The sequence below is a fragment of the Ptychodera flava genome, chromosome 3 (assembly GCF_041260155.1).
Source record: "Ptychodera flava strain L36383 chromosome 3, AS_Pfla_20210202, whole genome shotgun sequence".
In the NCBI taxonomy this organism is placed as follows: Eukaryota; Metazoa; Hemichordata; class Enteropneusta; family Ptychoderidae; genus Ptychodera; species Ptychodera flava.
This window is the reverse complement of record NC_091930.1, coordinates 10361729-10387321: the sequence shown is the minus strand read 5'-3', so window position 1 is coordinate 10387321 and position 25593 is coordinate 10361729. Positions and strand designations below refer to the sequence as shown.

General features: G+C 39.3%; 2 protein-coding genes across 3 annotated transcripts in view; both read right to left on the bottom strand.

The window, feature by feature from the left end:
- The window catches only part of LOC139129530 (uncharacterized), a 263263-nt gene that overhangs the window by 204855 nt on the left and 32815 nt on the right, over nucleotides 1-25593 (bottom strand). The window lies entirely within an intron of this gene.
- LOC139129528 (zinc finger protein 227-like) lies at nucleotides 16388-24841 on the bottom strand. 2 transcript variants are annotated; one of them, XM_070695163.1, is made up of 2 exons: nucleotides 24745-24841; nucleotides 16388-18297 (listed from the first exon to the last, which is right to left on the bottom strand). In XM_070695163.1, exon 2 carries the CDS (start codon nucleotides 17960-17962, stop codon nucleotides 16529-16531), a length of 1434 nt encoding a protein of 477 aa, XP_070551264.1. In that variant the 5' UTR covers nucleotides 17963-18297; nucleotides 24745-24841; the 3' UTR covers nucleotides 16388-16528. The 2 variants fall into 2 exon arrangements, with proteins under 2 accessions (XP_070551264.1, XP_070551265.1); XM_070695164.1 differs by lacking the exon at nucleotides 24745-24841 and adding an exon at nucleotides 20028-20125.

Below are 25593 nucleotides of genomic sequence, written 5' to 3'. Positions count from 1 at the left end.
CAAGGGTCGGGTTTTCGTCATTGTCAACACAAACGATTACGTACTCGAATGCGAAAGGCAATTACGCAACACTCAGTATTATACACAACAAGCCAGAACAAACAGTAAACAAAGTAAACGAACTATGAATCAAAATGTACGAGAACAAGCACATCAACCAGGATACTTGTGAGTATCTTGATCCAATAAACATAAAATCCGTACCCCAGTGGTACTTATTGCCTAAAAATTCACAAACCTCCGCAAAAATCTAAAAGACACACCAGTCAAAACAAAATTTACCGAAGTAAAGAAACATAGAACAAACAAACCGAACCACCAAACGGACTCACAACGTGACCAAAAATTAATATACTTGCCTCGCTAATCGAAAAGCAAGACCACTAAAATGCATTAAAATAAATTTTCACAAACACAAACTAAGGAAAGAATCTACACCGCGACTGATGAGAAACCACACCCGGGTTTCGAAACGCAAGCGTCAAAGGGCGACTCTATCAACTTTTGTAACAACATAGGTCCAGCTGCGTCTCGCCATAAGCTTGTGGAGGGACCGTGCCGTACACACTAATCCAAACTTCTCTACAAATATCCAAAGCGAAACAAACATTTTTATTAACACACACAATCGGATAAGAATGTAGGAACACATTTTCGAAACGAATGAAACACAAACTCGACACAAAAACATTTAGGATAGTTAGATGGGGAGCCTCTTTCACATTTTTTACATCTCGCTATACTGTCTATGATTCTAAAAATAAAGTCATCTGCCACTTTTTCTATATACGCGGTTTGGCAAAACTCATCTCTTCAATCGAAAGTCGGGCGATTTCATGGTTCTTTGGGGTACGAATGTGGTTATATTCGCGATGTTTTATTCGAAATTATTTATTTCTTCTAGGGCAAATGCACGTAATTCATGCTGTTGGAAATACTGGCCGCTCATAAACAAGACAATAAACTCGATATCTGTGCATCTTTACTTTTATTGTCAAAGTACCATCGACACCCAAAAAAAAAACAAATGGTTCAGTCCACGCGTGGGTTCAGTCCAGGTATTTGCAACGCCAGCACTACGGCCCAAAAGTATGCCTCAGTGTACGGTATTCCGCGAAGCATAACTTCTATCGAACAGCGCTCTCAGCCGGTCGCTATTGACAACGGCGAACATTGTATCAATTTATTTTCAATAGATTATCCAGGGGGGGATGTGCACGACGTGATTGGCTTAAAATATTGGTTAATTTGCATAATATGAATAATTCATGAGTAATAAAATCTCGATTTTTTTTCTCAGAATTTCTTCTAATTATTTTGAATTTCACTCCAGATTCCAATTGCAAGTACTTTGGGACACAACCAACACGAAATTGTAGAGTTGTTTTCATGTTAACCCTCCTTTTCAGATTGGCCGATTACGTTGTACGACGATGAAGAGATGTTGATAACATGCAGTTTTCTACTTTATTTTAATACCGCAAGTCTCAATACTGAAGTATGTTGTAGACAAATTGTCAGATTTCCGTCTAAAATGATTGCTCCAAATTGCTCCACCCTTATTTAGTCGCCCCTGATGTCTAAAGTTACCTAATTAATATGCAATTTCGGCAACGTAAAGTACTTCTACTATACTACGTCTCGTGCGCCCAAGTTCGAATCAGGCGACCGTGACGTAAGATGACAACATTGCGTCCGTGTGGTCACGAGCTCCAGGCCGTTGGCCAAAGTACAAAAATGAGCAAAAATGAGTAAGAGTAAAGATTTACGGAGCTCTTCTGATGGAAAGAGTCTCGGACGGAGAGCAAAGTCAAGGAAAGTCTAGGCAGAAACCGCAATGCTGGAGTTTGCACAACATATTTTCACTTTGGCCTACGACAACCCGGAAGTTTTCACTACGACGTATCGCGACGGACTGACGGTACATGCGTTCGATCAACGCAATAGCGCCCTCTCGTGCACATCCCCCCCTGAGATTATCGATCGAAAATCTGTTGGGCGCCGCTTGTGCGGGGCGCTCGTGTGTTGAGGTCACGTCATAAACATTTCCACAATAACCCATATATTGACTTATACACTTTAACATCAAGGTATCCGTTGGTTTCCTGTACGGAAACTAAATCGACGACAATTTTTTCAGTTTTGGTGATACTTTTACATACGTTTCAGCACATTTTGGCGCACCTCGGCGTAGTTTGGCGCCATTGTGAACGGGGGACTACACGCGAGTGAGCGAGACAACAATGTATCAATTTCGGACAAAAGGATATCGATCGATAACGTTCACTGCACGATTACAGTGGAGACTCTACGCCCGTTCGCCTCTGTTCTGTGTTATTTTTGCAGTTTACTGGAATTTTCATAGTTTATATTCGCCAAAATTTGGTATAAATTACAACAACATGACTGGTATTTGGTCTGTTCAATTTAAGGGACGCTAACCGATTAAAATGGGTCAATATTAGACCCTGATTCTGCATATGCAAACGCCGTAAGATCGCCATTTTATTGAGGGCAAGAGCAAAAATTCAGCGATCGGAAAAATAAAATGCAACTAAAACAAGTTTCGTCGAGAAATTCAAAAAACTAAAACGACAGCAATTTTGCCATGCAACTTTTCACTATAATTGGTTCCGAATTGAGAAATTTGAACGAGCGATAGTTGTACGGTCTGTTCAGTACATTAAACGCCATTGTTTTCTATGGGAAATCGAGCAGATTAGACACATCGTAAAATGAAAAATACATCTGAAAAAACCGTTGGTTTAACTTTTTCATTTTGCTGTTATTTTTTATAATATTTGGTATGACGCATATCATGAAGGGTATCTAAAACTCTATGGTTTTATTTTTTTGAGTTTCCCTCTTATTTTTATGAAATGACGAGTTGAAGATCGTTTTGCTGTTGACTATGTTTTTACTTGATTTTGCATATGTCTCTTATCGCTTACGTATTTTTGGAATCCCCTTGCGAAATTCTTCCCAAAATATTATAATTTTAAGGGCAGCATATACGAGAAATAGGACCTGTTGCTCTTTCGTTAATATTTAGATGTGCGTCAAGGAAATACGGCGAAATTTTCAACATGACGCGGGAGGCGAAATTGACTCTCCGAACGCGCACTCCACGTATGTGTGGCGAAAATTCGGGACGCTATTACCGTACAAAATGGGGCGCCTTTGGCCGTAGTGCAGTCACCTAGGCGACGGTAATCCGCACCACTTATCACCATCGGGAAGGTACTCCTCCCCTATACCACTGGCGATCCCACCCTCAAGGCACTGCGTCATTCGACCAAGCATTGTTATTGTAATTTCCTGCATAAAATTAACAGCGAGGTCAACCGGTCAAACTCTCTCGGGATTTTCTGGCATGATTTTCGGGGTAGCTGAATAATTGATGTCCGATTCGGGCGAATTGCAAAATGATTCACTCAAAGGTTGTGTGTTTGTGCCAACTGACAGAAAATAGCTCTGACAGCCATATTGGATCGTATCACGATACATAATGACATGCACATGTACAACATATGATTATGTCCTTGTAGCAGACACGTCAGTATTAGTTATTGCTATTGAAATGACAATTTAAGACAAAATTACCTCCTTGTAGCCGTATTGCAACATGTCCCAGAACAAATTAATGCACATATTAATTACATGCAGTTGTGACCTTAAACTAACTTTGAAACAAAGCGGTCAAAGTAAGTATTACTGACAGCTCTGGAAAAGAAGGGACAACAAAAAAGGCCACCTGGCAGCCATATTGGATTGTATCACAATACAAGTCGTCCTGCACATGTCCTAAGACGCTATGCCCTTGTACCGGCTTACTTCGAAACATATCTGCCAAGGCATGTCTATGTTGTGGCTCTAGACATGAAAGAAACACGAAGGCCTCCTGGCAGCCATGTCGGTCTACCTCGTAAAACAAATCAATGTGCACATATGTGACATAGAGGTGTGTCCTTGTACAAACTTTGACACACATTGATCTTAACTATAGCTGTAGACATGGGAAAATTGAAACAATACAGCCACGTCGTGGCCATATAGTATCATATAAAAACAAAATTAATCAACGCGCTCTTTAACGACATAGAGTTTTGTCATTACTTGCAGTTTGAAATAAATTGGTCCAAGCATGCCTTTGTTATGATTCTAGACATAGAAATTGAAACAAACTGGCCGGCTGGTAGTAATATTGGATCATATCGTGAGATAAAGCGACGTGCGTGTGTAGGACAAAGGATAATGACTTTTTTCAAACCTTTAAACAAATTGGTCTAGGTATTAGTTACGGTTCAAGAAAAGGAAACAATGAAACAAAATGGACACCTAGCGGCCATATTTGATCACATAACAAAACAAATTGACGTGCATATATATGACAAAGAAAAACGACCTTGGACCGACTTTAAACGAACTTTGCTCGGGTTTATTGCAGACTGATAAAGGGATTCACGGACAGACGCAAAGACAAACGAAAGCACACACGGTCGGTGATGACCAGAACCTTACGTCTCTAACTGACTTCGTCCGCGAGGAATAGTACACCCCAGGGCAACAACAATGGAATGAACTGCAGCGTAAATACAAGATGCAAATACAAATGCAAATCAAACGAAAAGGAAATAAAAACTAAATGACAATAAGATAAAACTGAACAAAAAGTGAAAGAAAATCTAAAAGGACGGCAATAAAATGTAATGCATTAAAATGACTGAAGCTTTGATACCAAAAAACAATAGAAAATTTAAAAGTCGAACGACATTCAAAGAGAAGTAAGCTATATTTTTTATATCGTAAACCTTTATTTTTACCCTGGGGATATTTATGCATTTCTCTCACGGTTACTTCCACGTCGTTCTTTGCAATTAATGTTCTTCGCATGCTTTTTTAAATTTTTTTTGCACACCATAATCATCCGACGATCGTACATTCGAACTTGATAACGGTTCACGTCAATCCCAGTCAATGTTTTCAGACGTTTGCGAACATTTTCATAAACAAGTGTAGTCGATGAGATGCGATGTCCATTTGGTCAAAAATTATCAAAAACATACAGAAAAATTTATAAAATGTAGTTAAATGTTGCACTAAAACTTTGGTGGAAAAATGACAGCACTCAAAGGGTTAAAATAATACATGTGTAATAAATACAGTCAAAGTATTCATATTTTCATGCTTGATTTACCCGCCATTTCAACATTTCCTGACACTGTGACAGAAATCGGCAAGGTTGGACCAGTTTAACTTCCAACAGATTGCCTTTTAAAAACGGTGATTATTTCCTGTAAATTCCTCTGTAACACATGGTTTGGCACTTTTTGCCTGTGAATGCTAAACGTAGTTGGCCAAATAAACTGTTCAAGGCTTGTTTAGTGGGTTGTCATCCTTCTCTAACGGCATTGTTGAAGAAATATCTCTCAGAGGAGATTTGACAAGTTTGCATGTTTCAAATAACCGACATTAACAGTTGAGGCCCTTGATGACCGTAACTTTATGACGGAGGTTATAGGACAACGGGACAATTGAATGATACGTTAAACATGTTCAAGCGGAAGTCTCCGCACCAGGTGTGAAACCAGCCGAGGGAGTGAATTGCTGTCATTCTCGCTTCCACTCTCTATATTTCAATGTACAGTTAGTCTATGTCGCCCACGCGGCACTTTGAGGCTCTCAAACCCCCTCCCCCCACACAAACGCTCACACACATGTACACACATTTAGGATGATGACATTAAAACTCTCTGAGTAGGTAATACGAGCAGAAGCTATGCAATTGATCAAGGACTAAGAGTCATAGTTCCCACTCATTACCCATGCGCATAAATTACTTCAAAAGGCCGTTTCCACACAACCTTGCAACTCTATTTTCTGTGACATCGTCTCAAAAGGTATATAACTTGCACCATGGATCTCTAGCTCCCAGGATGCATCGCTCTTGTCCGTATCTCAACATATTTTGCTCGGAGACTTTGGGGATGGGATTTCCCCCGTAGGCAGCCGGTCCATATCCTACCATTGGAGGTTCAAATTTTTATAACTTTTTTTTTCACTCCGTTGTCTTTTGTGGATGTTTCCTCACCTGCTCGTCACCTGTCACGGTCGCATATATGCATTCAGGGCGGGAGAATTGACGAGGAAAATCGATCGATTTGCAATTTTCAGTTTATTTAAAGCCACAAAAGCCGCGAATTTAATGTATTACTATCATGACTTTATTTTCAAACCAAAGTTTGCTCGTGTAAATGCGCTAACTAAAGGACGCATATAGAAGAATCATGGCTCGCTGGTTTGGACCATGACTGTGCGTTGTAACAGGTGCCGCACTCATAAAATGGCGCCTCAACGTACGGAAAAATAGAAAATTGCAGTATTTAGTGAACGTGCCCATCGTGATCATCCAAGAAACAAGCATGATACCATTTACTTGAAAGCACAACAAACAATTGCTGACATTTTGTTGTTATAATATTTATTTACTCTGTCACATGATTAATTTTTGAAAATCTAAAATGGTGTTAAAACTTTCGAATTTACACGCCATTTTCGACACTTATAACAGTGTTATACAGTGTTGTCCTCATACTTAAAAGTAGCCGGGTAATTCAAGAAAGAAGACGGGTGGACTGCGAGGGAGCGGAGCGACCGAGCGGCGAATGAGCGTAGCGAACGAGGGGGTCGCAAGGCGAAAAATGAAATTTTGGAGTGAAAATGGTGTTCTCTGGTGGCATCTGAGGTGACATTTAGCTGAGACTGAAACAGTACTTTTGTTGTGTGTCTTAGACGTGGCTCACATACAACTAACCAAACAAACATGATTTTGTTTTGTTTGTATTATTTATGACACACTTGTGGTTTTACTTGCATTGAAGATTTAACATTTAATCTTAAATCACCTGCAGTCTGCTCATTTCATTCCTCATTTCCCAAAATCAGGATGGAAAATTCAAAATACCGACAGTAATCTAATAAAAACACATTCGCTTTTGTTAAAAAAAAACATCGGTAAGATAATTCACTGTAACAGTGTTCGCATTTACGAAAAAAATGCGTATATAGAAAACTCATAACAATTAAAAAAATGCGTAGAGAGTCGATCCAATTCGTAATAACATTACGCATTGGATTGTTATGAGTTATAATACGCAAACGATAATAGTAAAATGTTTGCGAAAGCACTCTCCGCGACTGAGCTTTGGCGACAACCAGACGAGATGAGCGCCCGCTTGACGTTAAATTTGTTGCAACATTTCTGTCAATCACTCATTTTGTGTGGAAAGTTTCGGATTCTCTGGGTATAGTCTGACAAATTGGCATCGTAGCTCAGAAGCAAGTGATCATGTCAGCTGTGCCTATGAATACTACGTTGCTAATTTTCAGGCGGGCGATAGTTTCTGAAACTTATGACACAAAGTGAGTGATTGACAGAAATGTTGCAACAAATTAAATGCAAATAAACCGTGCGCGATCACCGCGTCTCGCTGTCCCCAAATTTGATCAAAGCAGATATGCAGCATGGCGTCGGAAGGAAACAACTCTATTTTCTTTCAAATTTGCTTTACGATTCCGTGAAAAAAAATGATTCAGAGGGTCATCGAAAGACAATATCGAGCAACCCAACATGGAGAACATGGAGATCTAGCCCATGCCGGAATCCACGACGTATAACAACAGGGATCAGCGCCACGGTGAAGCCGTGAGCCGTGACGATGATGCGCCGGTCGGCAACACACATGCCTGTGACCGTGGATTCTAGTACGTAAAATAATCAATGAAAAAAAATACCCATTCAAATAAACAGTTGTTTCTAAAAAAACAGTTCTAGCTCATTGTTTTTAAATCTAGAAAATGCGTCGGTATTGCTCTGAGAATAACTTGATTTGTTGAGAAGATCATACTCGTAGTGACGTTGGCAGCCAGCGCGGCGGCGGAAAACTATCTGCAGTCTCATGAACTTCGAATCGTCGATCAAAATCACATCTTTTCGGCGCTTTTCTCTCACAAATTCAGCGAAATTGAAGTTTTTCATACATAAACTAAATGTATTGTCGGAATCAAGTATACCTTTCGAACGGGCTTTCTTCGGGAAAAAATATTCCATCGGCAAGGTGCCAGTGGCCGACGCCACATTTCTTTTTGACGCCATCGTTAAAAATGACCTAAGATGACCTTCTTGGTCTTTTGGCCAGAGGTCCATATATCTTTCTTTCATGAATTTGACTTTGTTTGTGTACCGTCTATTTACTGTCTGTTCTGTGCTGTTTTGTGTCTATGTTTACAACTATTGTCTTACGAATTCCGACCTAGTGTTATTGGACTATGGATTGGTATGATTGCGATTATTTTCATACTAATCAAACCAATTACACTGCTCGTAACAAATTAAAGACAACACCATAGGCGCGTCCATCAGCCAATCACACTATTTAACAAATAAAAGATCGGGCTCAAAAAGCCACAAACGGGTATTCAGAAACTGTTTTATCTTAGTGCAGTGCCATGCGGGGAAAGGGGTGGCGAAACTGCCAATGTACGCGTGCCGTCTAACAGCTGGCAGTGCAATCCCGAAATTACAGGTCTATAAAAATAATCTAATTACGTTAAAAGTAGCCGGGAAAAAATGCAAAACAGCCGGGTTATTTACCCGGCACCCGGCTTCTAAGGACAACACTGGTTATACACTTTGTGATGGGTCTTATTCAAAGAAAACTATTGGAAAACCGGGGATATTTTGAGGTCGGTTTATTACACATTCGCAGCTATTGTGGCTTTAATCAGAATTAAAAACTATCTACTGTTGATTGACCAATCAGAGTGCTCAATTCAGGGTGTTTTATTTACTCATAAAGCCTTGGTCACCAAATTCCAGAACGAATGGCAGCGCAGTAGTAAAGTACTGTCCAATCAAAAGTGAACATGTCATATTCAGTAGACATCTGGTATGTCTTAATATTCAAATTTGGTAACACACCGGAAACCAGCTGCAACACAAAATCTACTGTGCCCAAGGGCATTTATATAATGTGCTCTAGGGCATTTATAGGATGTTCCATTACATTGGAAGGCTATTTCAAAATAAAGTTTTAATTCATATCCTAAACATGTTACATTGACAAAGGGGGCAGTTGACGTAAACACATTGAAAACGAAAATATATCAGTAAGGGGCGATAGTTTTTAAGTCGGATAAAACCCTCGTACTCGGGCTCTTCTGGTATATAAAGTCCAACCCTACGATAAAATGTCTCGGCCTGCGGCCTCGACATTTTATCGTTGGGTTGGGCTTTATATACCAGAAGAGCCCTCGTACTCGGGCTTTATCCTATATTTGAAATCCTGCATGTTTCTTTGTCCTTTGATAATTTTATTTGTTTTAACCTGAGCTATTATTATATCAAATTTATACGATCTCACTTTATTGAAAGTGATGTCACAAGACTTGTATAAGCCTTGTATAACTAACAGTTAAGCCTTGAGTAACGTACAGTTATTGTATGTATTCTGGAGATTCAAGTGTTTGCACTGATAGATAGAGGGAAGGGTTTGGACAATTAGCATATGCTAATAAGTAGAATTCTAAGAGATGTGATATTTACGGCTGAGGCTCAAGGAGTATTTTCCGAAAATTCCCTTCATATAGGGTGTATGCATGTTATCAAGCCTTTGGTCGCGATCCAAGGGTCTTGGATTGGTCGAACACAATGAATATAGTCAGCAATGCCGAACATCAGCCAGAAAGTGTTGTAAAGTAAGATGAAACCACAGTCCTCCGGATTGACTATCACAGTGATAAACCCATTTCGTTCAGACACCGGTGTTTGAACACAGTACAGTGCATTCACATATCAAACGTCAGTAAAAAGATCGTTGTTTCTAATATTGTTGTATTCGTACACATAGGTAGCAGAGAGTCATGCTTACGCTCGGCAGTTTCAATATTTGTACCACACATTAATTTCCCACGCCTGAGCGGTATTAGACAGGAAGATCCGTCGCTCGAGGGCGCTCTCCACGTGACGCTCCGCCCAAGAGGATGGGAGCGTACAGGGAGCATCCTCGAGCGACGGATCTTCCCGGCGAGGGCAGTCCCCGGGTTGGTGGGTACCCATGCTTGTTTCCCAAGTTTGAAAAGTACCCCCTTTCCTAGAATTTCTGAGAAAACACCCCCTATTTGTGGCAAATCTGGGAGAAATTAGCTATAAAAAACATACCCTTATTTTCGAAATCTAGGAGGTTAGTATGTTGACTTCCAGGGTTGACCTGAAGGTTGACTTTGTATACATGTACATACATCACAAATGTTTGTCCTCACCTGATTTTAGTCACATTCATACATAATCATCTTCCTAAATTTGATTTAGGGGGGAATCATTCCCCCCTAAATCAAATTTCAATAGACCCTAAGTGATGGGCATGTATACGTCATATGTACATACAAACGTACGGTACTGTTTTTCATTTTCTTTGTGAGTGAGACTAGACCAGATTTAGTGTCCTAGGGAGATTATGAAAGGACTACCCCTAATCTCGGAGGTTACTCTGAAAAAGTACCCCTTTTTCTCGATTTCACGGACCTAGAATCTCCGAGATGACTGAAGAAAAACACCCCCTTTTCCGTGAATTTGGTAACGCGCATGGGTACCCACCAACCCTGGGACTGCCACCACCGGGCGGATCTTTCAGTCTAGAGCGGTTTTAGCAAGATTTAAAATCATGTTTTCGTCTGGCCCCACTCCTTGTAACCTCGTCATAAAAATGCATGTGCGGCCTCACGGTAAGGTTACTGTCGTCCACGAGAGGCTAAATGAATTGCTAATGAAGTGTTTTAATGCAAGTCCAATAAAAAAAGTTGGAAGATGAAATACTCGCGTATTACGACAGACACGCATCAAAGGAAAGAGCTGATCAACAGAAACACGTGTGTAACTTCCTACTAAAACTTATGAAAATAATGTCAAAAGTTGCAGCTCATGTGCCTTTAACAATGCAGATCAAAGTAACTTATCTCAGCTGGAACCATTAACAGCTCCTAAAATAGTCTGTGGAGTTTAGCCAGACAGACAATGGCGAGTGAGAAAGTGGATTCTCTCTGACTTGCGGGTTGATAATGATAGATCGGAATCGAGCCTCAGGTCAACGAACAACTCCAGCTGAGTGTGAAGGTCCAAAAAAGTCTTGAAGTAAACACTGAACTGATCCCGAAAGTCTGCCTGAAAATCTGTACTGTTCCATATTTATACGAAAATGATTATATCAAGAAGATATCAGAACAATCTAGAATTTCTATTGATATGCTAATTAGTGTTCTAGAATATCTTCACTTATAGTAAACACGACCTTCTAGAAAATTCTAGTAAATAACCACTGTACAGATAGCATATAAGAAGGGTCTTAACAAATCCAAGCACTTGACTAGACGGGACAACACCTCTCAGTATGTAACATCTTTGTATTAGAAATAATTGGTGTTATCTTTGAAGACTTAGAGCCTCTTCACTGCTTCTGTATCTTCTGTATCTCTGGATGACCATTCCCTTGAGAAGGACGGTGAACGGTAATAATGATCATCACAATCGGACGATCAATTTTCGGAACTTGATGTTGTCAGTAAGACAGTAGAGAGTTCATTGGCAATCAATTGTGATATAATATAAAATAAGAATAGACCAGAATTCGGAGGTAATTACATTATTATATTTCACATGATAGAGAGGGGTAGAGGATATATTCTTGAATCGTCAGGTGCTTGTTGGAACAGGACAATGTACTCTGTAATGAATGACACTTGTGTCAATGTAGACGTCAGGTATTAACAGCTGCAGGGCAGCTGCATGAATGTTGAAGGCCTTCTGTCTGGCTAAACTCCATGGACTATTTGAAGGCCTTGGTGCCACGTGATGGCACTGAATGTGCATTATGAGTGGTAGCTTTTCATACTATAAGTGATAATCTGATCTCATTTATATTCAAATAACCTAAGTACATCTAAACATGTGAGTAAAGACTCAAATCGTAAATTCACATGTACGGGTCTTGCTATATACTGTCCCACAATCCTCTTCGTGTAAAGACAGGCATTGTCTTCTTAATCGCATATCAATCCCTTCACACATCCCAAAATGTATTTCAGTTGTTCAAAAAGACCATATTATTGTTTCACTAAGCTATTCTGCCCACCTTCACTAGACGGCCTAATGTACTCTGTCAGTTTTGTGTAGAGGAGTTAATGAAGGTTAAAATTGCAGCTACCTAATTTACCGAACCATTGTTTTCAGAGGTTAGAAGAATCCCAGTGATTTTAGGATTGTCTAAGTTTAAAAGTATTGCCAGTTGAGAGATCATGTCTGATCGTAAAGTTTCTCAGTGCAATAGAAAAAGGCAACAAGTTAAGTAATTTGTGCTTTCTGTTAAAATGTTGTCGTTGTTTTTTTAATTTTGTTTTGCAATGTGTAGTAGTAGCAACTATGTTTGTGCAAGTGCTTCACGAACTCTACAGTGTGTGGAGGGGTTGCAGTCAGAATAGTTGTAACAACAACACGATTGGTACAAATTTGGGATAATTGAATGATGAAGTAATGCCGATTTCATCTACAAATATAATATCATCTGCCTTTTCTTTTTACGTTACACACTTGTTTTTAGGAGTAATTTGTAATGTTGCAACATTCAGCTATAGGGCACCTAACATTCTTGAGAAATTTAAAAAATATGAAAATCCAATTATCCCAAATTAGTTCCAATCGATCTTGTTGAACTTAGTTTTGGTTACTAAACCACTAGCACTCTTATTTAAGGGTAGGGGATTTGGCAGAACGGATTTGACAGTGATGTCATCGCCAAGTGACCAGGTGCGGAATATTGTGAGTTAGAATCCAATTGAAAATGTACTGAATTGGCTTGAAGTCAACGCTTCTTTCCTAACTTTTAAATTCTCACCAACCTAGGAGGTGTGTACGTCATATGCTAAATGCATCTGTTCCGATGTCACGTTGGTATTCCGTCACAAAAATTATGTACACCTAGTTAAAGCCCCCACTCAATTATCAGATTTATATAATATAAATACTATTTCCTTGATAAAATATTCAATGGAAAACAAAAGAATGACAAAGTGTTAATGGGCTGTTGACACATTCGCTAATGCGAGAACCAGGGATTGAGAAGGGCGCCTTTAATTAAGGACGTAAAAGCGTAATCACCATCAGTGAATAAAATGAAACATCCATAACCCTGATGTGATATGTAAATATGAAAAACATCACTGAATCTGTCCAATGCAACCTTTAGGACAAAGTTTTACTAACTGCAACGAGTGATTAATGAATATAACAGTATTTTAATACCAGATATAATAAAAAGTACCGCAATTATACGGTGTCGCTCAAATTTGATCAGAATTGGTACATACCAAAGATCAACAATAAGTGTTATTTCTATCTGTTCAGTGCGGGAAAATTATGCATTGATTTTATGACAATTACTGCACAGTACAACCAGAAAAACAACAAGAAATACAACCAGAAAATTAAGAATGACAAAAGTAAATAAGGTCTGAAACTTTAGGTACTGAAGGTCAACTTTAGCAACATGCATAGCAGGAGAATCTTTCTACCATGGATGTAAAAAAATAGACATCCATATGGTTTCAGCAGATCTGTTAATATGTCACAGTTCATAAACAATGACAGGAAATGACAAATTAGCTGTTTCAGTTACTGCTATCACTCCCAAACATAATAGGTACCCTGTATACAAATACGTTAAAGGTCAAAATCCTCTTATTCAGATGTGTGGGCTGATTCAGTTCACTGCCACCACTCCTGCACACTTGCAGTATTTCCCTTTTTCTTACCTCATTTGCACATTTTTCACACTGATGTGTTAATTTGAACAAATTCACATCTCAACCCCTACATCTACCTGTACACCAAATACTGAGATGGTAGCTTTGGCGGTACGGGAGCCTTTGTGTGTGACGGACATACATCCGCACATACCCACAAATATACAGACACAGACGCCACTCAGACTCATCATATAAGCTCTTTTTGGTATTTATATATAAAACCAAATATGAGCTAAAAATACCAGTACTATTTGCTGATCTATTATGAATTAGAAAAAAAGTGTGAGAACATCAGTAGAGACCTGAGAAGAATTTCTTTGGCAGATCGTGTCACAAAAAGTTTCACTAAGATGGAAAATCTAAAAATGTTTCCTAAGAGATCAAAATTTAACACTGCTTCAAACAATTAACAAAATCCACATGGAATACAAATCAACTATCAGCTAACCTTCGAATGAAATTTCATTGCAATCTGATCATTAGTGTCAAAGTTCTAGATATTTTACCATTTTTACATTTTTTTGTTCTTTGCATATTATTGAGACGTATTTTTTTTATTTCAATTATGGGAGTCTTTCAACACATGATGCAAGACTTTCCACACAATCTAGAGGTAGTGCACACAGGGGTTTCCGAGATTTTGCAGCAGATGCACATAAAAATATACATTCATATACACCAACACACAAGCTTGCCACCATGCAAACCTACCTACCTACCTACCTACCTACCTACCTACCTACCTAACTACCTACATGCATGCATGAAGGCATGCATACCGACCACACTAACTCATCTTTTAGCATGATTTTAGCATATAGAACAGTTCGAGAGCCTGGGTGGTTTCATCAAATTGGGAAGTAATTCTTGAGAAAGTGCGCTGTGCATAAATTCATTCAATATGCAAATTACCAGTTATTATGGAGGGCATATCCACAAAAATCTAATCAGCTTGAGATCTTTCCATGATGATGCAATGTACAGAATTGCATGACATTCAGAACGATTGTTTTCAAGTAACGACTTTAACAAAATCTGTATACAGACAGATGGCTGGACAGACAAACAGAAGGACACACGCTTGGTCAGAAGTTGTGGTGACATAGGACACTCTTTGGGCCCTTGTCCCACAGAGTCTTGAGATACATAAAGGTTTATATCACCTCAAAATGAACTTTTCTGACTAAACGAATACATAGTCAAAGAGTGATCATATCAGTTGTTTTGAGGAAAAATTGAAAATATTTGACCAAAGAGCTCAAAACACGACTTACATATGCTTAAGTGTGAAGAAGGAAATACTTGTCATGAGATATTTGCACTATTTACCATCATAACAATTATTAAAAAGGTAATAAACAATTTTGATATATCACTGTGTATGGCATGCAGCATATACCATCATATTAATCAGCATATGCATATGTCCTCATCATGTTGACAAATCAAAAGTCCATTCATCCTGGAAGACTTGCATATAAAATATAAAATATTTCTGAACTGTTTCTATTATGGAGAGCAAAGTTGACAAAGGAACTGATGAGAGTTAAAAGAGAACAGACAATGGAAGTCATGTGACACCTACCACTATATAAGCTACAAAATTTGCAGTCGAGCAACTAAAAATAATGTACCTTCTTGTTTGCCTATAGCGTCCTTATGTTGCACTTAAAAACCAACTCTGTCAATTTCCTATCTAGGGCTTTGCAGAAAATGGCTTTTCACATGAATCCAATCTTGTCAAAGGCAGTTATAATGAGTGTTCATTTCTCACCACCAGGTTTTTGGAATAAATTGTTTTTTTGTCAATATCCATGGGATATGAGAGACTTCAAATATGTGACATAACCTTTGCGTAAAAAAGGGTTATCATTTATATGCTACCTGCTGTTAACATTTAGGTTTGACTCAGAGTAAAACCCTTCCCACAAACTTTGCCGTCATATGGCTTTTCATTTGTATGTGTCCTTATGTGAATATTTAGATCTCCACTCGTTGCAAAACCCTTCCCACACACTTTGCAGACAAAAGGATTTTCCTTTTTCTGCAAATGGCTTTTCCTTTGTATGTGTCATGATGTGAATTTTTAGTGTCCCACTCCTTGCAAAACCTTTCCCACACATTTGGCAGACAAATGGCTTTTCCTTTGTATGTGTCCTCATGTGAAGTTTTAGTTGTCCACTCGTTGCAAAACCATTCCCACACACTTTGCAGACAAATGGCTTTTCCTGTGTATGTGTCCGCATGTGAAGTTTTAGTGTCCCACTCCTTGCAAAACCTTTCCCACACATTTGGCAGACAAATGGCTTTTCCTTTGTATGTGTGCTCATGTGATATTTTAGTTGTCCACTCGTTGCAAAACCATTCCCACACACTTTGCAGACAAATGGCTTTTCCTTTGTATGTGTCCACATGTGACGTTTTAGTGTCCCACTCCTTGCAAAACCTTTCCCACACATTTGGCAGACAAATGGCTTTTCCTTTGTATGTGTGCTCATGTGATATTTTAGTTGTCCACTCGTTGCAAAACCATTCCCACACACTTTGCAGACAAATGGCTTTTCCTTTGTATGTGTCCACATGTGACGTTTTAGTGTCCCACTCCTTGCAAAACCTTTCCCACACATTTGGCAGACAAATGGCTTTTCCTTTGTATGTGTGCTCATGTGATATTTTAGTTGTCCACTCGTTGCAAAACCATTCTCACAAACTTTGCACACAAATGGCTTTCCTTTGTATGTGTGCTCATGTGATATTTTAGTTGTCCACTCGTTGCAAAACCATTCCCACACACTTTGCAGACAAATGGCTTTTCCTTTGTATGTGTCCACATGTGAAGTTTTAGTGTCCCACTCCTTGCAAAACCTTTCCCACACATTTGGCAGACAAATGGCTTTTCCTTTGTATGTGTGCTCATGTGATATTTTAGTTGTCCACTCGTTGCAAAACCATTCTCACACACTTTGCACACAAATGGCTTTTCCTTTGTGTGTGTCCTCATGTGAACTTTTAGATTTCCACTCGTTGCAAAACCATTTCCACACACTTTGCACACAAATGGCTTTTCCTTTGTGTGTGTCCTCATGTGAACTTTTAGATTTCCATTCTTTGCAAAACCCTTCCCACACACTTTGCAGACAAATGGCTTTTCCTTTGTATGTGTCCTCATGTGAACTTTTAGATGTCCGCTCTGTGCAAAACCCTTCCCACACACTTTGCAGACAAATGGCTTTTCCTTTGTATGTGTCCTCATGTGAACTTTTAGATGTCCGCTCTGTGCAAACCCCTTTCCACACACTTTGCAGACAAATGGCTTTTCCTTTTCTGCAAATGGCTTTTCCTTTGTATGTATCCTGATGTGAACTTTTAGCATCCAACTCTGTGCAAAACCCTTTCCACACACTTTGCAGATCAATGGCTTTTCCTTCGTATGTGTCTTAATGTGGTATTTTAGTCCTCTTCTTTTAAAACCCTTCCCACATACTTTGCAGACAAATGGCTTTTCATTTGTATGTGTCCTCATGTGAAGTTTTAGATTTTCATGATGCGCAAACCCCTTTCCACACACTTCGCAGACAAATGGCTTTTCCTTTGTATGTGTCCTGATGTGAACTTTTAGAGTCCAACTCCATGCAAAACACTTCCCACACACTTTGCAGACAAATGGCTTTTCCTTTGTATGTGTCCTTATGTGAACTTTTAGATTTCCACTCATTGCAAAACCCTTTCCACACACTTTGCAGACAAATGGCTTTTCCTTTGTATGTGTCCTCATGTGAACTTTTATAGTCCAACTCCATGCAAAACACTTCCCACACACTTTGCAGACAAATGGCTTTTCCTTTGTATGTGTCCTTATGTGAACTTTAAGTGTTCCACTCATTGCAAACCCCTTTCCACACACTTTGCAGACATATGGCTTTTCCTTTGTATGTGTCCTCATGTGATATTTTAGTGTCCAACTCCATGCAAAACACTTCCCACACACTTTGCAGACAAATGGCTTTTCCTTTGTATGTATCCTGATGTGAACGTTTAGATGTCCACTTCTTGTAAAACCCTTACCACATACTTTGCAGATGAATGGCTTTTCATTGTTTTGTGTCATGATGGGAACTTTGAGCTACTGCTATTGAAGCCTTTACTGCACACCTTGCAGACAAACTGCTGTTGACAAATATGAGTCAGTGTGGGGTATTTCTTGTCTTCATTCTGTGTAAAACTCTTTCCACATTCTTTACAAACAAATGGCCTTTCCTTTCCATGAGTTCCTGTGGGATATTGTTCATTTCCTTTCCGTGTGAAAGTCTTGCCATTATCTTAGACGAGGGATTTCCCTTTTTCAACATAGGTTTCTGTCTTACTCATGTTTTCTGTACATTGCTTCCCTTGATGGTTGATCTTGCTGAAAAGACGTTTTTGCAACAGGCATTCTTGACTATTCTGAAATATAAGCATAAATAGAATAAGTGTGAAAGAGTTAATACATCAGTGTGTTTTAAAAACTTCGTAAATTTAGTGTTCATCTCAGAATTACAACTCTTACATATCACAAGGTATGTTTGATCATGCATCGCATTGCTTGACAAACATTTTATAAAATGCGTGCAGTTACGTCTTCAGAAACAATGTAATATTGTTATCATTGTAATCGAATCCTTCACCACTTTAAAAAGTTTAAAGTGTAAAATCTTGATTTGAGACAGAGACTATAATGTAAAAGTTTGGATATTTATAACTACTTGATAATTCCATCAAGTAAACACAATATGTTGTAGATTATGATTATGGATGAAATTTAGTGATAAAAAATCTGAAATATGAAAGTGTCAAAGAATTATCTATTGTTTTCCTTTTTGCATTTCTTTCCATATTTTTCATTTTTATGAATGTATGACTTGTCAATTTTGTCAGCTCATGAGCATGATATATATCAACACTTTCACCATGGGTAGGCGTATTCTGCGCCAACGACCAGACTGCGGGAGGCACTTAAATGCGCCAAGAGCGTACGCGTTTATATGCGTTCGATATACGTTTGGTTTGTACTGTCTGATCTACATCATGTTTGTAGACTATTTCCTCAAGCCTAGCCTAGAGTACGAGGTAGAGGTCAAACCTAAATGAGCATGCGCACCAAATTTGTAAACAAATGCCGCCATACTCGGTCATTTCTCCGCCATAATTTGTAAGGATCTTGTGATCAGTTGTTGTTTTCTGTCAGAGGGTATTTAAAAATGGTGACGCCGGCACAGTTTAACACTGAATAAGCCCTTATTCTAGACAGTGATAGTTTAATTGTCACTGTTCGTGAAACTGAACTCGATGGAGATAGCGGAAGTCAAATTTCAAATTACAACTCTAATACCGAAACTTGAATATGTTCCTGAACCAGTTGAGCAAAGACAGAGATTGCAAGCAAGACAGGAAGGTAGGCAAGCTGAGCTTGCTGAGAGAAAAGTATGACAAAGGGTCGGTGACCGACGTCACAAACATTGATGGGGTATCCTGTGGATGTTGTGCGACATCAATCTATCAATGACAATTACACATCGGACTAGCTACCAGTATATAAGCTTATATATTATATATCTCTCTTTTGAATGTCAGATGATACCTGTTGTTCGAAGATGAACTTGTAATAAATATGCATATTAACCTCATTTATGTGGAATATGTTTAAGAGTAGTGTTCCCCCTACAGAATTTGAGTTAATAAAATGTAAGTAGTAAGTTTTAAAGTGTTACGCTGAAAAAAAATACATTTATATATTGAAATAACAAACAATGCAACATTTTTTGATTTCTTTTTTGTAAAATCCAATATGACCGCCATGATCACGTGACCTTCTATATGTGTCACATGACCTTTTGTTCATTTTTATGATGCTCTGTCATATTGCAATACTCACTGTAAAATTCTCCCGAAGATACAGCTCATGCATTTATATCAATATTTATAAGGCAATGAATCCATAGAAAAATACGCACAGGAATGCATGTATAACAATGAATTACGCAGTGAAAGTGTTAAAGCTTGTATGTCTATAAATGCATGGATTAGTATTGGTATCATTTGATATTTGATAAAGTATTTTGTGTATGCTTTAGGAAGGGGAATGTTTGAAGTAACAACAACTGTAATATATGCGACGATGAAAAAGCTATACTTACTAGTATAAGAAATGAGAGTTTTTAATGTTGAATTATTAATTATACTAACAGACAAGAGTACAGCTGGCCACCATCTTGAAATCATGCAAATTAGCCTGTCATACAAACAATGAAATAAGATGTTTTAAATTTTTCTTCAACAAAATCTTGGTGGAAAAAATGAAAGCAAAATTACAAAATATACACTATTTGAATCGTCTCTCTGAGACAAAATGTGATAAGTAGGCTGTCATTTAATAACACAAATTGCTCAAAGCTGAAATCGAATCAGTTAAATTATTTTCTTTTATGTGACGTTGACAAAAAAATCAGCTGACAACAAGTCAATATTGTTGACACAGTCATTGACGTGCATATGTATGATATACGGAGTAATCTATGTACCAAGTTTGACTGAAATCGCTCCCAGTATCCCTGAGAAATTTCCATGAACAGACACACAGACGTCAAATACCTGAAACAAATGGCCGCAAAGCGACCACTTTTGATTGGATTAAAAGACAAATCAACATGCATATGTATGATATAGGGAGTAATTGATGTACTTAGTTTGAACAAGTATTGCTGAGAAATTTGCGTGAACGGAAACATCTACATCAATTACAGAAAAAAAAATTGGCCGTCAAGCCGCCATATGGGATTAGATCTCACGTGCATGTGTATGACATGATACTTTTGATAGGTAGTAATCGTTGTGGCAAGTTTGAATGAAATGACTCCAGGCATCGCTGAGAAATCTGTGTGAATGGACGTATGCACAGATGGACCCGAGCACGCACGGACATGACCAAATATATAAGTCCCCCAGACGGTGTCCGTTGGGACTCAAAATAGCAGTTCAAGGATAAGTACGCCAAATGTAAATGCGCATGCGTCTGTGCACAATTAACCCCCAGCTTCATGTAAAGTTGTGATGTTTAGACAGTGTTCGGCCATGTTGTATGTTCTTACAGACCAGCCAAAACGAACAATGGAATGGCAAATTTTGCTCGAAAACAGAGCCAAAATGACATGAAAATGTTTACAAGGCAACGTTCATGCAATTCGTGGAGAAAGAATGGTATCAAAATTCATCAGCAAGAAACGTGGACACATCGACATCAGGTGATGATTGTGAACCCTTTTGGTCTACTCCACCTTGAGACAATGGCGCTGATTGTGAACCCTTGACTCCTGCCACAAATAAGCAAATACCATGGAATGAAGGCATGAGACTGGTGAATTTAGGAAGGCTTGCCAGAGGATCTCACAATGTCGGCCATGAACACCCTTGTCTGACGCAATGCCTATCTGAAACCAAATACGGCAGTGGCAGCATTCTCCAAATACCTTGTGACCGATGTAGTTATACAAATAAAACCCATCAAAAAAATGAGCATGGCCTTGGTATGCGTGCTTTTGATGTCAATGCCAAACTTGTCAAACGTATATTAAAATGGCTATATTTAAATTTGTGTAAGACTACGACATTCATGTTACATGTTTTATATCTGCTCAGCACGGTACATATACGCTGCATGTGCAGACTACCGGTATAATACAGCTCAAAGGTAGGAACAAAACCACCATGCGCAAAGCAGTTGTCACATTCCCCGTTTCTCTGTGTCGTTTAGCCACTTTTGTCTCTTTTTAATTGCATCTGAATCAACTGCAGTGTCCTATTCAACCACTTATAGATATCAAAAAGACCGATTCTTATTGTGTTGTTAGCACAGGTTTATAGCCTGTTTTTGATATTGATAATATCACAGACAACACTTTTATCGTTATCTGTGATTATATCTACCTTGTAACATAGACCCTAGAGAACAAAAAGCTAAATAACTGCCACTTCTCTTTTCCTTTTTAAATTTCCCTTTTAATAGGTAGATATCACTGTGCAAAGACTGAATGCACACTTTGTGTTTATCTTGCAAATTTTTTCTTATGACAGCTTTTGTAAAATATACTTTTTTACACATATATCAAAGGGGCACTTGGTGAAATTTAGCGATTTTTTTTTAGTATTTTCCAGGATAAGAAATGAACATATTTCTTTTTTGTCATCTCAATACAATGCTGTCATCCATGATCCATTTCTGTGCCAACCATACATGATAGGACATTAATACTATTACATAAAGCGAGATCTAGAGAAGTTGGAGAATAAATTTTGAAAGTTGCAAACCAGTCATGTAATTATCAGATAAGAGATGTGCTTCAAAGAAACCCAGTTAGAAATATAAGATATCCTCATTCATGTGTGTTACATGTATATATTTAAAGAGGCAATTTTCAATCCCTGTTTTTCGCATGAGTGGAGCTCTCCCCCAAGTCAAACACCTGGCCAGTATGGTGTTTGATTTCTATAACATCAATTACACAAACTTATCTCAACCTTTTGTCATCTTTTGCTAATCCTGCAAACAGACTTTATACAAGTGCTTGATTGACGGTCGGTTCAAATCGCCAACAGTCATTGACTCCCCACCACCAATGGTCGAATTTCGTAAAATATCATCTTCCAGTCTCGTAAGAATTTGAATATAACCACTTCCGGTTCTGTGGTCAGTGACGTCATTTGAGTCAAACACAAAAGGCATGCTTGCTATTCACGGTGGTGGTATAGCAGAGTGTATTATCTTATCTTATATGTAAATAGTTGTTGTGCTCTTTGTCAGCCATATGTAAACAGAAACCATTGACTATTGTCATTCATTTAATTGATATAATGGTAACCTCTTAACCTGCCCTTGGACACGACACACGAGCATAAAGTTGGCATCATCCTAATCTCAATCCTCAGCCTCATGGGTCCTGAGTATGAGGATGACGTTACAGCATCAGCTTCACCGGCGTCACATCCGATTATTCCTGACTGCTTCTAATGGAATAGACAACCTGGCTATTGCCACGCGCGTGGCAATAGCCAACTTGGCCATTGACACGGGCGTGTCAATAGCCTCGGCCTTATTTGAAACTCTGCAATGTAGCGCTACTGGTGAGCGCACAGGTTCTCGTAACGTAACGTTGCTTGGATAGTCGTTCGAGGTGACCGGCCGCAGGTCGCGACCTGCAGCCGGTCGCCTCGAACGACTATCCCAGCAACGTTACGAGAACCTGTGGGTTAGCGAGGTCGCAAAAACCAAAACTCACCGACCGCCTCACCGTACCCCTACAATGTTGCAGCCAGGCTAGTACAGGCGTATCACACGCAGGGCTATAAGTACGCGCAGAGCGGAATTTTAGAAAACTGGCGAATGTCACACTATCGCAAGATGTGCATCTATGCCGCAAATGTTACTTTGAAATGGCCTCGCTTGGGTCGTTTGGCCACAGGCGCTTGGCACATTGCTGGGATAATAATCGTATTTAATATGTAGAATGTCTATATTAACCTGATTATTCAATAAAAGAATCACCCTACGCGATATTAGTGTAGGCCTATAGGCCTACATGTTGACTGGCATTGTACCTAAGCTTATGGCTGCCAGGCTCGGGCCCGCCGAACGCACTGCATAATCATCAATGTGTAGAATGTCTACATGACTTCATTATTTATTGAAGAATAACGGTGCGTGATATTACTGTACATGTCAGCGAGCTTAACCGAGGGGCTGTAGAGCTCTGCATGGCTTTGGCCCGGCTTTGGTCCGTTGTCCACTGCTGCACAGACATAAACTCAAGGCGTGAAACTAAATCACAGTCCGATTTCATAAATCAGCGAAATCTACGAACTCTGAGCGTTTCCGGTGATAAAAACTGGTCAATGGTCAGGTGGTTGCATAAACAATCGATCGACTGGCTTCTTTTGCCTAAATCATACCTTACCCTATGCTACTGGCGAGAAATCGTCCTGAATTTGGCTGGGCACACCAAGCCAGCGCCGGCCATTTTGAATGAGCTGCATTCAATATACGCGTCCAATGAGAGAAGAGCAATGACGTCATCTGCCAAGGGTTGTATGCACAGGCGCATACATTGCATGCAGCTTATTCAAATGCGGCCGGCGCTGGGTTGGTGTGCCCAGCCGATTTCAGGACGATTTCTCGCCAGTAGCATAGGGTAAGGTATGATTTTAGGCAAAAGAAGCCAGTCGATCGATTGTTTATGCAACCACCTGACCATTGACCAGTTTTTATCACCGGAAACGCTCAGAGTTCGTAGATTTCGCTGATTTATGAAATCGGACTGTGATTTAGTTTCACGCCTTGAGTTTATGTCTGTGCAGCAGTGGACAACGGACAAAGCCGGGCCCAAGCCATGCAGAGCTCTACAGCCCCTCGGTTAAGCTCGCTGACATGTACAGTAATATCACGCACCGTTATTCTTCAATAAATAATGAAGTCATGTAGACATTCTACACATTGATGATTATGCAGTGCGTTCGGCGGGCCCGAGCCAGGCAGCCATAAGCTTACGTACAATGCCAGTCAACATGTAGGCCTATAGGCCTACACTAATATCGCGTAGGGTGATTCTTTATTGAATAATCAGGTTTAATATAGACATTCTACATATTAAATACGATTATTATCCCAGCAATGTGCCAAGAGCCTGTGGTTTGGCTGCCAGCAAGGATTTAAACAAGAGATTCATGCTCAAGGCCGCTGTAACTTGTGAGAAAGCGCGGAATTTTGGGACAAAATGGCCGACGCTGAGTAAGGAGACGGATTTCATTTACGTTTCATTCGAAAAGCCAGCATCGATAACTCCCACTACGTATCTCAATTCATACCTGCTATCCTTTTTGCGTCAACTTTATCTTCTGTGCATTTCAAGGTACGATTTCTGAGGTGACCCTTTCTAACAGCTGCAGCTGACCTTCAAGTGCGCGATGCATTGTGGGTAGGGCCAAGGGTCAAGTGGGCATAAACTGACTTATCATTTACATTCACCACAGGCGACCAATAAGTATTACTGATTTTCACAGTGTTTTCTCTGTCATTTTCTCTTCTTTCTTCATGCTCTGAATGATCGGAATAAATAAAATAAATGATTTTATATAACGTTACCTAGCCTCTGTGACTCTTTATTTATTTTACACTCCATTCCAAGGACGTATATCTTTCATACACACATGCTGTAATTAATTAGTCAACACAACTAACTATGCTAATCCGTGGACTTATCAGGGATTTTACGTGCTGGTCAACATCGCGAAAGATAGGAATGGTAGGCCAGGGCTGGGTATAAATAGCAACCTCCCCCTGTTGGAGTTAGTTTATGCAAAGCGTGGCTTGGGTGGCGTCACGCTCGATCGCTCCGTAAAAACCATGCCAAAATGGTCACAGGCGAAGAAACTTAGGCGTCCATGCACATGTACCTAACTATGAATGTCTAGTGATTGAATATATAGATATTTTTTTTTTGATTTGAGCATAAATAAAGCTGATTTTGGTCGATGAATGTATTTCTCTTTGTCTTCAACTTGCGTGGCAAGCGGCCACAACAAAGGTCTGCAAGCTGTCAATCAAAAAAGGACGCGATACAGGTGTGAATCGGTAAACGTTTGCGATGTCAACATGTTAGGTACGCACAGCCATGTAATTAGATGGGGCGACCGCAGTGCAGAGCCGCATGCACA